At 37.4% G+C, this 15,339-nt stretch overlaps 1 protein-coding gene across 8 annotated transcripts in view; it reads left to right on the top strand.

Moving 5' to 3' along the window:
• Positions 1 to 15,339, top strand: part of RASAL2 (RAS protein activator like 2) — a 394,323-nt gene that overhangs the window by 327,385 nt on the left and 51,599 nt on the right. For all 8 annotated transcript variants that reach the window (XM_040263908.1, XM_040263910.1, XM_040263909.1 and 5 more), the window contains one exon: positions 849 to 958. In XM_040263908.1, the coding sequence (XP_040119842.1) occupies positions 849 to 958 (110 nt within the window). The remainder of the gene's footprint in view (positions 1 to 848; positions 959 to 15,339) is intronic.

Genomic DNA, 15,339 nt, shown 5'->3' with positions numbered 1-15,339 from the left:
ACGTAGCTTATTGTGATTAATATAGTCTTTACTCCAAAACAGTGGAGTTTAATGGTAACTAAAAGAATATAACAGATTTGATGTGCTATTATTGGCCTAGTAATTTTTTTCCTTTTGGAAATATTATTGTATTTCCATGCATCAAAATACTTTTCTTTGAATTACAATCTTTTGTCAAAACATCTTGAGATACCTCTGTAAGTTCATTTCCCAACAGTAGAACTGTTTCTTAAAAGAAATGCTCGTTGACGTTCATTCTTGTATTTATTTTTTTATTCAGCAAGCTTTTTTGAATGTCAAGTGCTAAGACTGGATGATGTTCAAGGCACTCTGGATGGTTTGGTAGAAGTGGCACAAAGTAAGCAGGGGCTAAAACCTATAAGGCACTTTGTTCTTCTGAGGTCTAGGTGCTTCACTGGTTTCATAAATGATACATACAATTTCATTTTAAAATAGTTAAACTATATTTGGGAGTTAATATCATAAATACCACGTCCAAGGTGACATAGATCAAATTATGTCACTGTTGAGACCACCAACATATGACCTTAAAAGTTAGAAGTTTCTTTACCATAGCTAGTATAGAGACAGTTTAAGAAATAAGAACTTAAGTGCCATCAGAAAGTCTAATTCTCCCAACTATCTTGGAAGGAAAAAAATTTTCGCACATTACCAAGTGGTTTCCAGCAACTGTGTTTTACAAATTAAAAAATTAAAAGCTGGATTCTGTTTCTGGTCTTCATTATAAGAATCTGAGTAGCTTTTATAAAGTCAGTGCAGATGAGTTAGGAGATAGCAAGGTTCCCCTTTTGTTCTTTTTCCTATCACCTTCTGCCTTTTCATTCTAGGGGTTCTTCAGCAAGCGCCTAAAAGGCTCCATCAAGAGGACCAAAAGCCAATCAAAGCTTGACCGAAACACGAGCTTTCGGCTTCCCTCTCTTCGCAATACCGATGACAGGTAGGCATTCACTTGCTTAAAACACAGAAAGCAATTTTACAGTGCATTTTGGTAAGATATTTTGGTCTTCTCTAACTGTGCATCAGTGATAGTCCTAGAGAACTGATAAAAAAATTTACTTTTTTGTCTTGCTCATATTGAGGCACGGTACAAAATATTAGCTTACATACCAAACCAGTTTAAAAATCTTACAATATTGGAGAGTGTGCAGGTACCTAAGAACTAATTTAAGAGTCAGTTGTGCTGTTTCTGTCAAATTGTGTTCTATTGGTCCAAGGTGTATCTTTCTTCTGTAGAATGGCTTTAAGGGATGCTGATGGCTATAGCTAACATTTTCTGAGCACTATACTAAATGCTTTATATACTTTATCTTGTTTAATCTTTAGAATAACCCTGTAAGAGAAATACTAATATTATCACGATTTTACAGATGACAAGTCTGAGAAACAGAGGTTCCAAGGTTATACTGCTTAGTAAATAGCAAAAATGGTTAAACTTGGGCAACTTTGCTCTGAGTCCATGGTCTTCACTGCTGTCTTGTTCTTTGTGTATACTATATGAACTCGGCCTTATTAATTTACAGTCACATTTAGAAGGCCTGTATGAAAAGGAAGCCTTGAGATTTCTCTGGTGGTCCAGTGGCTAAGATTCTGCTTCTAACACAGGGGGCCCAAGTTCAATCCCTGTTCAGGGAACTAGATCTCACATACTACAACTAAAGATTCCATATGCCGCAATGAAGATCAAAGCTCCTTCATGCTACAGCTAAGACCTAGCACGGCCAAATAAATAAGTGAAAAAAAAAATTTTTTTTTAAAGGAAGCCTGGATTTCAATAATTAGTACTACCAGCTTGAGCAAACCTCACATGCATAGCCCTCTAAGGATAACAGCCTTCTAAAATGATTGAATGTATGCTAGGACATATTTGTAATAATTCATGTCTCCACAATGCTCAAAATTTAGGAAATGGTGCTCTTGTGTCTTGACACATCACCACCATCACCAGTATTTATTGAGTGCTTACTCTGTGCCAAGTATTTTTAATGTAGTCTCTCATGTAATGCAACCCTAGATACTATTTTACAGATGAGGAACTAAGGCAAAAGAGATTGAGAAGCATACCCATAGTCACACAGCTAATTAGTAGAGCTTGGATTTAAACCTTTGTCTGCCTTTCATAATGATCCTCCTATTTATACTTGGGTGTTTCTTTTTCTTTTCAGTAATAAGTCCATTATTTCCAGCTACCTGCATCATAAGTAGAAATATAGATTGTAATCTCATAATTACAGATTATAGACTTGCCAGGCAGAGAGTTACTCTCATTTTATAAATAAAGTAACTTTTCCCCTATACTGAATTGATGAGAGGCTACAGCTTTATCAGCCCTTCTTATCCTTGAACCACTTTAGAGATGTTCTGTGAAGTTTGCAAGAATGTTCAATTGCAGTGCAATTGTATTGTTATATATCTCTTTTATACCTCTTTGTTTAAGGGTAATCATTTTAAAAAATCTTTTATTCTCATATTTTCCCTTAGATTCCTATTATTCTACAACTTTCATCATTGTAAGAATTCAAATCATTTTATAAATAAGTCTCAATAAAATAGAATGACAAGATTTTTCAGAATATTGGTTTTTAAGGGCAAGGAAATGGTATACAACTAAAACATTCCTAATTCAATCACCAGTTGCTTAAACTCTGTAGCATCACGTATAAACTTGAGAGACAAGGAGATTTTTTGTAGGTGTACTTTATTTTATAAACTTGCACTAATATCACTTTCTCAGTTTCAAACCAAGTGCTCTCTCATATTCTATTTTGCTTTAGGTAGCCTAGAGGAATTCTTGGATTGAATTACCAAGAGATTATATTCTCCTGGAGTCTGCTATTGCTATTATATAGGCAGCGCATTTTCAGCCTTTCCAATGATTTAAATTCCTTATATGTGACTTCCATGCTATTCTACTTCAGTCAACAGTAGTATCTTTCTGACTCAAATACAGCATACTAAATAAATACAGCATAATAAAAAAAGTGATAATAAATCTCAAATATTAGATAATGCTTTTTGTCTTTCAAATCCATTTATAGAGGTTTTCTAAACAGAAAATTTTCAGGAACTTTATTCTTCTTATATAGGGATATACTCGCTAGAAGTTTGACTATATCACAGTTCAAAAAAAAAAACAGACCCTCTTGCTGTCAGATCATCTGAAAACACAGATAAATAGAACTAAGGTACAAGGTCTTAATCAACTGAGTTATTCAAATTGGTAACCTTACTGGTATCATTAATAGATTTTTCCAAAGACCCTTGGTCTTATGCCATATGCATCAGTTGCTGGAATCAGGCCATTTCTTCCAAAATGGTATGTGGTGTCTAAATCTAAGTAGAAAAACATTTCTATTCTTATGGCAAGTCTGCAGAAACTCTAGGCAAACCTAAGTAAGCAACCCCTTTTTGCAGTTTCTAAATTGTAGTGTAAAATGCTTGTGTCTTTCTGTAAAAGAAAAAAGTTTCAATACATTAAGTCACCTTCCTTTTCTTCCCATATAAATAACCTCATTAACAGTTTGTATATTTTCAAACCTTTTTTAAAAAATCCATACATAAACGCATACATATGTATATTTTGCTTGTTTTCATAAAGCTGGTGTTGCTGGTGTTTCATCAGTGAGTCGTGTCTGACTCTTGCGACCCCATGGACTGTAGCCCAACAGGCTCCTCTGTCCATGGGATTTCCCAGGCAAGAATACTGGAGTGGGTTGCCATTTACTTCTCCAGGAGATCTTCCCGACCTAGGGATCGAACCCAAGTCTGCTGCATTGCAGACAGATTCTTTACCACTGAGCCACCAGGAAGCCTTTCACATAAGTGGGATCATATTATATGTATTACTTTGTGACTTCGCTTTATAGAATAAATATTATGGACAACTTTATATGTCAGTCATATAAATCTACATAATTCTTTTTAACAATAACAGGTTTTTGTAACCTCTGTACATCACTTCCCTGCTGATGAATTTTTTTTTCTCCATTCTTGGGCATAAAATGGAGATGTAATAATCATTTTTGTTATGTGCCTTTCTCCTTATGTGATGGGGTTAGATTTCTGAAGAAGAACTACTAGTATGAAGTATATACAATATCATATTGTTCTTCAGAAAAGCTGTACTAATTTCCATTCCCACCCATAGATTAGGATCACTTTTATCCATGGATAAATAACAAGGTCCTACTGTATAGACAGGGAACTAGATTCAATATGCTGTGATACACCATAATGGATAAACCATAATGGAAATTTTTTAGAAAAAAAAAAAATATATATATATATATATAACCATATAAACCATAATGGAAAACACCATAATGGATAAACCATAATGAAAATTTTTTAGGAAAAAAAAAATATATATATATAACCAAGCACTTTGTTGTATAGCAGAAATTAATATAACATTGTACAGCAACTATACATCAATATTAAAAATTACTTTTATCCTTCAAATAACCATCATATTTTATCAGTATGATGGATGAATAGAAATAGTAAACACATATACAGTATGTACTGGGCTTCCCAGCTAGCTCAGCAGGAAAGAATCTGCCTTCAATGCAGCAGACCCAGGGTCTATCCCTGGGTCGTGACGATCCCCTGAAGGAGGGCTTGGCAACCCACTCCAGTATTCTTGCCTGGAGAATCCCTGGACAGAGGAGACAGGCGGGCTACAATCCACAGGGTCACAAAGAGTCTGACACAACTGAGGCACCTTAGCACTTACTCACACAGTGTGTACTGTGCATCATACAACTGGTCTAAGCACTGCACATAAATGAACTCATTTAATCGTTATAACAACCCTAGTTACATTCATGACGCTATTTTGAAGATGAGAGAACTGAAACAGAGAAATGAGTGAACTGCACAAGGTCACACATCAGAAAATGGCAATACTGTGATTCAAATTGAAGAATTCTAGCTCTGGAGTGTACATTCTTAACTTTATGCTGTATTGCCCCTCATAGAAAAGTCAGGTAGCAGACATTTGTTTGTTTTAATTTCTATTCCCTAATGCCTGGTAAGTTGAACATCTTTTCAGAAGTTTTCTTCTTCTGTGACTTGCTTATTGATCCCTTTGCCCATTTTCTATAGCACTATTTGTCCTTTATCTAATGATCTGGAGTAGTCCTATTTTATTACAAGGGATTGTAAGCCACTGTTAATCACATTGTTAAATTTTTCTTCCAGTCAGTTACTTGTGTTTTAAAATCATGTCTCTAGATTATATAGAAGTTTTAAATTTTCATTTGGTGCAACATGTCAGTCTTTGTGGGCTTAACTGTCCAAATTTGACCAGAACTCTGAACTCAAGAAGACAGGGATCTCTTTCTCATTAAATTTCTCATTATAATGCTGTTCAGTTCACTTTCTCTCTCTCCTTCAAGAGGAGGAAATATTCTGTCTGGGGTATCAGAAGGATAATGAAGTAGTGATCATGATATTTTGAATTTTTAAAGGTTTTTGATAACTACAAACCTTATTTAGCACTCATTACATTTTAAAAATGTAAAATTATTCTCATGAGGTCTGAGTTACTGCTTAAAGATGGCAGAAAAGCAGTTGTAAGTGAGTCCATTTCATCTAAAGAAGGTTTACTATATGTGATCCGTAAGTTTTTCTGTGCAAAAGACTAAAAGGTTATTTTAACATGCAGACTCAATTGATCAAAAAGACCCTGCAGGTCTGTTTAGCCAATGATCTGCAAGTCATAAACTCTGTTGTAAGGCCCTGATAGAATTTGGTGCCAAGGTTGCCTTGGGGATCAATTTATAATGATTCTTAAACTAAGAATTTCCTTTGTGAAACTGTAGGGCATAGACATGAGAAGTAAAATGTTGCCAAATAATATTTCTAAAAACCAAATATCTTGTCACACAGTAACATAGGTGATTGTGAGAGTTATGTACAGAGTAGAAAGTCATGTGCTACCAGGGAATATAGAGAAGTAAATACACAACCCAACCTTAAGAAGTCAACAGAAGAAGTGAATATCCAAGAAGAAATGGTGCAGGGAGGTAAGATTACTTCTTAATGAGTGGATCGGGAAAGACCTTAGAGGGCAGTGGCAGTGAGTTATACCTTAGAAAACAAGTATAATTTGAACTGAGAAATAGACATGGAGAGAGTACTCTTCTGGATGGAAATAATAAGCAAAAGAAGAGAGCAGGAAATTACAGAGCTTGAAAAGAGCTTACCCCCAGAACTCTGGAAAGATTCAGCTCCTACCCAGCTCTGAAAGGCTAGCAGCCAGGCTTATATTTATACAGAGCAAATTTGAGAAACTCAACCAGATAAAAAGATACCAACGTTTATGTTCCCCCATTACAATTTCTGGAGAAGGCAATGGCAACCCACTCCAGTACTCTTGCCTGGAAAATCCCACTGATGGAGGAGCCTGGTGGGCTGCAGTCCATGGGGTCGCTAAGAGTCGGACACGACTAAGCGACTTCACTTTCACTTTTCACTTTCATGCATTGGAGAAGGCAATGGCACCCCACTCCAGTGTTCTTGCCTGGAGAATCCCAGGGACAGGAGTGCGTGGGTGGGCTGCCGTCTTTGGGGTCGCACGGAGTCGGACACGACTGAAGCAACTTAGCAGCAGCAGCAGCATTACAATTTCAGCTGGTAATTCTACTCCTAATTATATCCAAGAGAAGTGAAAACATTATGTCCCGACAAAAACTTGTACATGAATGTTTATAAGCATTATTTATAATTGCCCCAAAATGATACTGACCCAAATGTCCATCAACTGATGAGTGGATATACAAAAGATGATACACCCACATAATACAGTATTATTCACTCTTAAAAAAAGAATGGAATACTGATACATGCTACAGTATGGATAAACCTTGAAAACTTTATGCAAAGTGAAAGAAGCCAGTCACAAAAGACTGCAGAATGTACAATTCCATTTATGTGAAATGTCCAGAATAGGCACATCTATGAAGACAGCAGATTAATGGCTGCTAGAGGCTGGGGATATAGGACAGGGGAATGAGGAATGAAAACTGACTGCGAATGGACATGAGGCTTCTTTTTCGGAGTGATGAAATGTTTTAAGCTTAGACTGTGGTGATAATTGCACAATTCTGAGTATACTGAAAATGGTGTGCTTTAAGTGGGTAGATTTTATGGTATGTTAATTATATCTCAATAAAGATGTTAAATTACTTTTTAAAAAACATCTGGCCAGGAAGTACTCTGCAATGAAGCTCATTAATCTGTAAGCTGTATTCCAGCACACAGTTTTCCACTGAGTTCTTTAGCACTTTAAAATAAAGACAGATGGCCAAGAATCTCCAGATATTGAGGAAATTCTTCACCATGAAAGGCAGGAGGAAAAACAAATAAATAGGAGAGAGAAAAAAGAACTCAGAAGAAACAGAGACAATGCACAGAGCCAAAACCAACTTCTAAGCATAATAAATATTTTCAACAGATAAGGTTGTGCATCTATGAAACAATAATATGCTGTAAGAAAAGGAACCTCACTGACACAAGAAAGAATTTGAAAATTAAAATATGTAAACTATAGTCAAGTCAGTTTCCCAGAAAGTGGAATAGAAAATGAGAAAATCAATCCAGAAGATTCTAATAAAAGAAGAGTTTTCTTAGAAAAGTTTGGAGAGGAAAGTGTCAAAGAAATAATACAAGAAAATGTCCGAAAACAAGAAAATATGAATGTACATAGTGGAAAGGCCACCATATTCCAGTGAGTGAAAAATAACAAAAGACTTTCTAGCACACACGTGCACACACACACACACACACACGCACACACACACCAGTTCACATTATCATGAAAGGGCACAATACCGAGGCTTAAAAAAAGAATCATAAAAGCTTCTAGAAAGAAAAATTAGGTTACATACAAAGGAGGTATGAAAGGATTGCATTACAGTTCTCAATAGAATATTAAAAATCAAAAGTCACTGGAGCAGTGTTGTCAAAATTCTGAGTGGAGGTTATTTTCAACCCAGTAATCCATACACAGGACAATCCTTGAATGTCAAATGGGGAGTTTAGATTTTATTGTATAAGCAGTGGGGGGACATTAACCATTTTTGAGCAAGGAAGTGACCTGATTAGAATTGTGCCATGTATAGATTAATCCAGCAGTGGAATTTCACATGACTTGGTTTGCAGAGACTAAATTCGGGATTCCAATTAAGTTGAGGGGGGAGCTATTTTAAGAAATAAGGAAGGCTCTAAAGAGGGTAGTTGGCAGTGGGGATGAAGAATCAGAGACAAGATAGGAGAAACATTTTAGAGGCAAAATCAATAGGATGTCACAGTCATTATTGTTCCAAAGCCATCTAATCAGATAAAAGCCAGTAAAGTGATTTCCCAGAATCAATATTGGCAGCATTTTCACATTAAAGCCATATCATGTGAAAGGGTACAGGGACAGGAGAAGACTCTGATATGTCTACCTTTTGTTGAAATGCACCTTGAAAAGTTTAAAAATTTTGAAACTGCTGAAAAACAGTGGTCATACCACATTATCAGGCATTCCAGGATTTTGAATGCCAGTCAGGTTGCCAGCCTTGCTCTGGAAGTGCTACTTAAATTTATCAACGTCTTGAGGTAAAAGTAAGCACATGGAATAGAATTTTCTCAATTCCTTCAAATGTCCTTCAAGTAAAAACCTCTGCAGTAATGTCTTCGATTCTGAGACTCACTGACGAAGTGTGGTTTTAAAGTCTGCTTATTCCCTGTCAGGAAATATTTAAGAGTAACTGTAGTGTTCATTTGTAGGATATATATACTCAGCTTCTTCTGTTTCTCCTGATCAGAACCAATTTTTTACCTCTTTTTCTTGTTAATTCATATACTGACAAGCAGTTAGAGAGTCTTGCAAGCACTTCCCCCAACAGTGTGTGTGTGCTCAGTCAGAGTCGTGTCCAACTCTTTGTGACCCCGTGGACTGTAGCCTACCAGGCTCCTGTGTCCATGGGATTTTCCAGGTATGAATACTGGAGTGGGCTGCCATTTGCTCCTCTAGGGGATCTTCCCGACCCAGGGACGGAACTCGCATCACCTGCATTGGCAGGCAGATTCTTTACCACTGAGCGACCTGGGAAGCCCAGTGATATAACTGTAATATAATATCAAAACCAAGTAATTGACACTGATACTGGACTACAGACTTTATTCAGTTTTCACCAATTTTTATAGGCACTTATTTGTGTGTGTTTATAGTTCTATGCAGCTTAATCCTACATATAGATTTGTGTAACCACCACCATCACAATCGAGATACAGAATTATTCCATTACCAGAAAAGAACTCTCTGCTACTCTTTACAGTCATGCCCCTCTCTCTACACCTATCCCTGTCCCCTACCAAACACATTTTGTTTTCTACCTCTATGGTTTTGTTATTTCAAGTGTTATATAAATGGAGTTGTATAATGTGTAACCATTTAAGAGTGGCATTTTTTCACTAAATAAAATGCCCTTGAAGTCCCTCCAAATTGTCGCATCTGTCAATAGTTTGTTCCTTGTTATTGCTGAGTAGTATTCTATTGTATGGATGTAGCAAAGTTAAACCAACCACCCACTGGAGAACATTGGTTTCTAGTTTTTAGCTATTAGGAATAAAGCCCCTATGAACAGTTGGGTACACATAAGTTTTCATTTCTCTACAGTAAATACACAAGCGTGGAATTGCTAGATTATGTAAGTACTTGCTTAGGTTAATAAGAAACTGCTGAACTATTTTGCAGAGTACCTGTACAATTTTACATTTCCACCAGCAATTTTATGGGGGGATGTGTGTGTGTCCATGTCCCTGTCCCAAGAGATTTTCATCTAAGTTTTCTTCCAAAGGTTTTGTGATTTTTTGCTTTTATATGTAAGCTTACAATTCATTTAGTTAATCTATAGTTACTGTAAATAAAGGTCTTGACCCAGAGCCTATGGGTGTTCTCTTCAAATAGTAATCAAAACCGCATACTTACACAAGCCAAACAAATTGCAGAGAATGTGTCTGGTTTTGGAGAAGGAAGTATTATAAACTCCATAGTTCTCTCTTCATCAGCTTACCTACCCATGGTTTTAGGTACTCTACAGATCTGGGGCAATGGGAGACAGAAGGGTGGGGAAAGGGACTTAAAAAACAGTAAATACTATCTTGCGTGCATGTGTGGAAGTCGCTTCAGTCTTGTCTGACTCTTTGCAACCCTATGGACCATAGCCCGCCAGGTTCCTCTCCACGGCATTCTCCAGGCAACAGTACTGAAGTGGGTTGCCATACCCTCCTTCAGGGGACCTTCCTGAGCCGGGGATCAAACCTGTGTCTGTGTTTCCTGCATTGGCAGATGGGTTCTTAACCACTAGCACAACCTAGGAAGCCCAAAACTATCTTAGCCTTCCATTATGCTCTCTGAGCCTGGCAGTTGTTTAACACGACTCTTCTATCATGGGGTGCTTTGGTTTGGGGAATTCTTCAGGAATACATCATCTCTGAGGAACTCTCACCTATGGTTTTTGTTTCTGTTTTTTGTTGGGTTTTTTTGGTTTGTTTGTTTGTTTTTAGTTTCATGGGTACATTTTTATTCTAGATATTCATTTGCAACTCCTTCCACAGTTTTCTAGGTAGGAATTGCTGTTCTAGTTTCTACCCTTCCAGGTCTCTGGTCCATAGGAAATATCCACAAATTTTCTGCCCTGACAAACCTCCAAGATTGCAGCCTTATGTAAAAGTATCAACTTGGGCTCTGCTACCGAAAGTTAGCCATTTCCCATCCTCTAGATTTCCCAGGTAAAATCAAACCCCACTTTGTATGCATTCCCTACCTAAACTCCTTATGTGTGTTGGGGGGAGGTGGGTAGCTGGGAGGGGTGAGCCTCACAGCTTTCTCCAAAATTCTTCCTCAGAGAATCCTTTCCCTTCTCCACACTCACCACTTTTTATAGTCTTGTTCTGACCGAGAGGTTCAAGGTAATGGAATTCGTTCTGAAACTTTCACTTTGTAAATTCTGCAGTTTGTCTGATACTTTACTTTGGCATGCAATATCTGTTTTATCTTGGAGTCTCAATTTGAAACTTCACTTTTAATATCTCATCACACATGTATATAATACTTTCGTTAATCTACGCTCTTCAGCATAACCTACAGGTAGGAATATGGCTCTGTCTGTTCCCTAACTCAGCATTATCACCTGCCACTCCTACCAGAAGTCTGTCATTTACTTACTATACTGTTCATATGTCTCTACTTTTAATCTTGCTGCCCTCTCTGTCCTCCAAACCATTTCCTATTCCTACACCTTGTCCTTTGACAAGCTTACTTCTAATTCATACTGATGTAACAATACCCCAGTTAGGAGTCATATGCTCCCTAATTTTTTCCTTTGTTCTTCCTATGCATGATCCTAAACTAAGCACCTACCCCAGATATGCACCTGTGACCAAGTGTATACACCTTATTATAGAACTGACTACTTTCTATTGAGTTTATCTTTCCGTGTTTCTGCTTACCACGGCAGATGGGAAGTTCTGCAAGCAGACACACGATCTTTGTATCCCCACCCTCTACCACAATGCCTGTCCTATTACAGTACTTAATTTCTTGGCCTGAAACGAAAGGTAAGAATCCAAACAAATTCTAGATAATGAAGAATCTCCTTCAATATGGTGTGCTTAGGTAAAATGACAGCTTCTCAGAAATTATTGGATTCCAGGCCATTAATTAATCAATACAGTCTAGCTATAGATTAATTTCCCTTACCAGTGTTTACTGGTATGGGCCAATTAAGGAGCCCTTAGTTTTGTGGGCTAAAATCCAACTGAAGTTTCTGATTATATCACAATAGCATTTTAATTCACTTAGACTGCTTTATCTTAGTAGAAAAGTGTTATTTCCATACATTTATTCCTTCTGTCTTCATATTCTTCCAGCAAGGAATAATTCAAGGATAGCCATCCTGACCTCAACCAGATGAATAGTTTATATAAAATGAACTAATGCACATAATACCACTGTGGAAAGCTGTGTTTGCAATGATAGTCCTATTTGTATGGTACTGTAGTTTATGAGACATTTGTAAAATCATAGATGATTGCATTTGATTCTCACAATAACTGTGGGAGGTACAGGACCAGAAATCATTATCTGTATTTTACAAATGAGATAACTAAGGTTCAGAAAGAATAAATTATTTGTTCCATGTCACATGGCTAGTGAGTGATTTGAGCAGACATAAATACAGAGGGCTTTTGGCTCCAAGTTGATTGCCTTTTCCATTATACTCTTTGTTGCATGTGTTGATAGGAAACCTCACCTGCTGAGAAAATTATTGAGAAAGGAGAAAAAAAGGGACAGATCATGCATACACGTACACATATGCACAAACATACTCAAAACAACTCTTATTAAGTGTAGATTACCATGCAGTAATAATTAGTGAGTCATTATATTTTTACAATTTGGTAAAATGTACAGCAAACACCCTACTGTGCTCCTATCATCGTCCTTTCCCTCCAAATCCAAGTGGAAAGAATGAAAAATTAAAATAAAAGCAGTAGAAGAAACTATAGGCTGGATTTCTTATGCTCTTGGAATTTTTTTTCTAAGAATTTTTTTTTCTAAGAATTTTTTTCTAAGCATAAACTGGAGGAAATAAACTACGGACAGAAAAAATACTAATTTAATTTACAAATAGTATTTGCATATCAGTTAAATTCAACAATTAGAAAAATGGTCTAAGAACATAAAATAACATTTCATAATTTACAGAATAGAGAACTGAAGTTGATTGTATATTGATATACATTTAAAATGTGTTCAACCTCATCATTTAAAGAAATTCATACTAAAGCAGTTAATGAAATACCACTTTTTACCAGTTATACTGCCAAAGATATTTGAAATTCAGCCCTGTGTCATTTTGGTGGTGATAGCATATAGAAACATGCATTATTGGTGTGGATTTGATACTATCTATTATGGAGGATAAATTAGCATTATCAAACTTTAAATGTTTGTACCTTATGATCTAGCAGTTTCACATTTGGAAGTTTAAACCATGAATACATGTACATGTGCTTCAAAGTGTATGTATTAAGATACTTTTTGAACCTGGGTGTTAATCACCGCCCCCCAAAAAAAAGAAAAGAAAAAGAAAAAAAATGTAGATGGTTGTCAATTATTGCTTAAAGTTCTATAAGCCCATATAAGGGAGTACAGAGTGATCATTAAAAAGAGGCAAGTTGTATCTATATTTTCCAGTGTGGACAGAATTCCAGAATGTACTCTTAAAAGAAAAAAGTATGGTAGAATTCCATTTGTGTGTATAATACACACACATATGTATATGTATACCAAATTGGTTGTCTGTACAAAAAATTTCTAGGAGGATCACAAAAAAATCATTAATAGTATTTTCTCTAGGAGATTGAGGGAGGTACCATTGTTGATATTTTTCACCTTCTATCCTTCTGAGCTCTTGGAATGTATTACCAAGAGCATGTATTACTTTATTATTTAAGAGGGAAAAAATGATTAACTAGAAAAAACCTTCTTTAGTGCCATTTCAACCTCATTCCTCCTTGTAGCTTTTCCAAGTTGCCAGCCCTTCATCAGACTTCATGAGTTAGTCTTCACTTTCTCACTTCCCATTCATTTCCTTAGCCCTCTGCAGTCTCATTTTTATCCTCATCATTTCACTGAAACTGCTCTTGCCAAAGTCTCCAATTATCTCTCAGTTCATATACCCAGTGGCTACTATTAACATTTTAACACCCTCTGTATTGTGCAGTGATGGACAGCCCGTCCTTTGTAAGAGTTCTCTTCCCTGGGTTTTTATGATACCTGAGTCTCCTGGTTTCCTTCTGTCTTTCAGATTCTTCAGTCTCTTTCACTTTTGCAGATTTAAATGTTAGCATTTCTCAGGCCATTTTCTCAGGACCTTTTCTCAGTCTGCATATTCTCTTTCAGTATTCACACTCTCTTAGTCTGTTGAGGCTGCTATAATAAAACATCATAGGCTGGGTGGCTTATAATCAACAGAAATTTATTTCTTATAGTTCTGGAGGCCGTGAAGTCCAAGATGAAGGTCCTAGCGGATTCAGTGTCTGGAAGGGACCTGCTTCCTGGTTCAAAAGCCTTTCTTTTTAATGTGTCCTCAGACAGGGGAATGGGTGATAGATCTCTCTGGGGTCTATTTTATAAAGGCACTAATCCCCTTCATGGGCTTCCCTTGTGGCTCAGCTGGTAAAGAATCCACCTGCAATGCAGGAGACCTGGGTTCGATCCCTGGGTTGGGAAGATCTCCTGGAGAAGGGAAAAGCTACCCACTTCAGTATTCTGGCCTGGAGAATTCCATGGACTATATAGTCCATGGGACACAAAGAGTCAGACACGATTGAGTGACTTCCACTTTCACTTTCAATCCCCTTCATGAGGGTGCCCTGTCTGGGCCGGATCACCTCCCAAAGGTCACACTTCCTAATACAGTCACATTGGAGGTTAGTAATTCAACATAGACTGGGGGGAACACAGTCTGTAGCAAACATCTACTCACATAGGAACCTCAAACTTGTACTAAACTTGATTTTATTTCCACCCTTGCCTCAACCAGCATTGCCTCTCACTTCCCATCTCTGGAAAGGACTTTACCATTTTTCTACTGAGTGACTTAGCCTTGACTCTGCCACCTCACTGATGTCCCCAGGATTGCTGTCATTAAGGCCTGTTTACCTCCTAGTGAAGTGAGGTGAAAGTCGCTCAGTTATGTCTAACTTTTTGTGACCCCATAGACTGTAGCCCACCAGGCTCCTTTGTCCATAGAATTTTCCAGGCCAGAATTCTGGAGTGGGAAGCCATTCCCTTCTCTAGGGCATCTTCCCAACCCAGGGATTGAACCCAGGTCTCCCACATAGCAGGCAAATGCTTTATCATCTGAGCCAGCACGGAAGCCCAAGACTACCAGAATGGGTAGCCTATCCCTTTTCCAGCAGATCTTCCCAACCCAGGAGGCCAACTGGGGTCTCCTGCATTGCAGGCAGATTTTTTTTTACCAACTAAACTATCAGGAGAGCCCCGTGTCTGACTCTTAGCGACCCCATGGACTGCAGCCTACCAGGCTACTCCATCCATGGGAGTTTCTAGGCAAGAGTACTGGAGTGGGGTCCCATCGCCTTCTCCATTTACCTTCTAATTACCACCCAAATCCATTTACTTCTTTCACATTTCTGCTGTTCTAGTTCATGATCTTTACTCAGATTACTAGCATAATCTATGAGCCCGTCTCTAAGTCTTTCATTATTTCTCTCCCGTCTCTGTACCCCTTTCTC

This window comes from Oryx dammah, unplaced genomic scaffold, assembly GCF_014754425.2.
Source record: "Oryx dammah isolate SB20612 unplaced genomic scaffold, SCBI_Odam_1.1 HiC_scaffold_21, whole genome shotgun sequence".
NCBI classification, from domain to species: domain Eukaryota; kingdom Metazoa; phylum Chordata; class Mammalia; order Artiodactyla; family Bovidae; genus Oryx; species Oryx dammah.
Note: the sequence above shows the minus strand (reverse complement) of the source record. Positions and strands in the feature narration are given on the sequence as shown.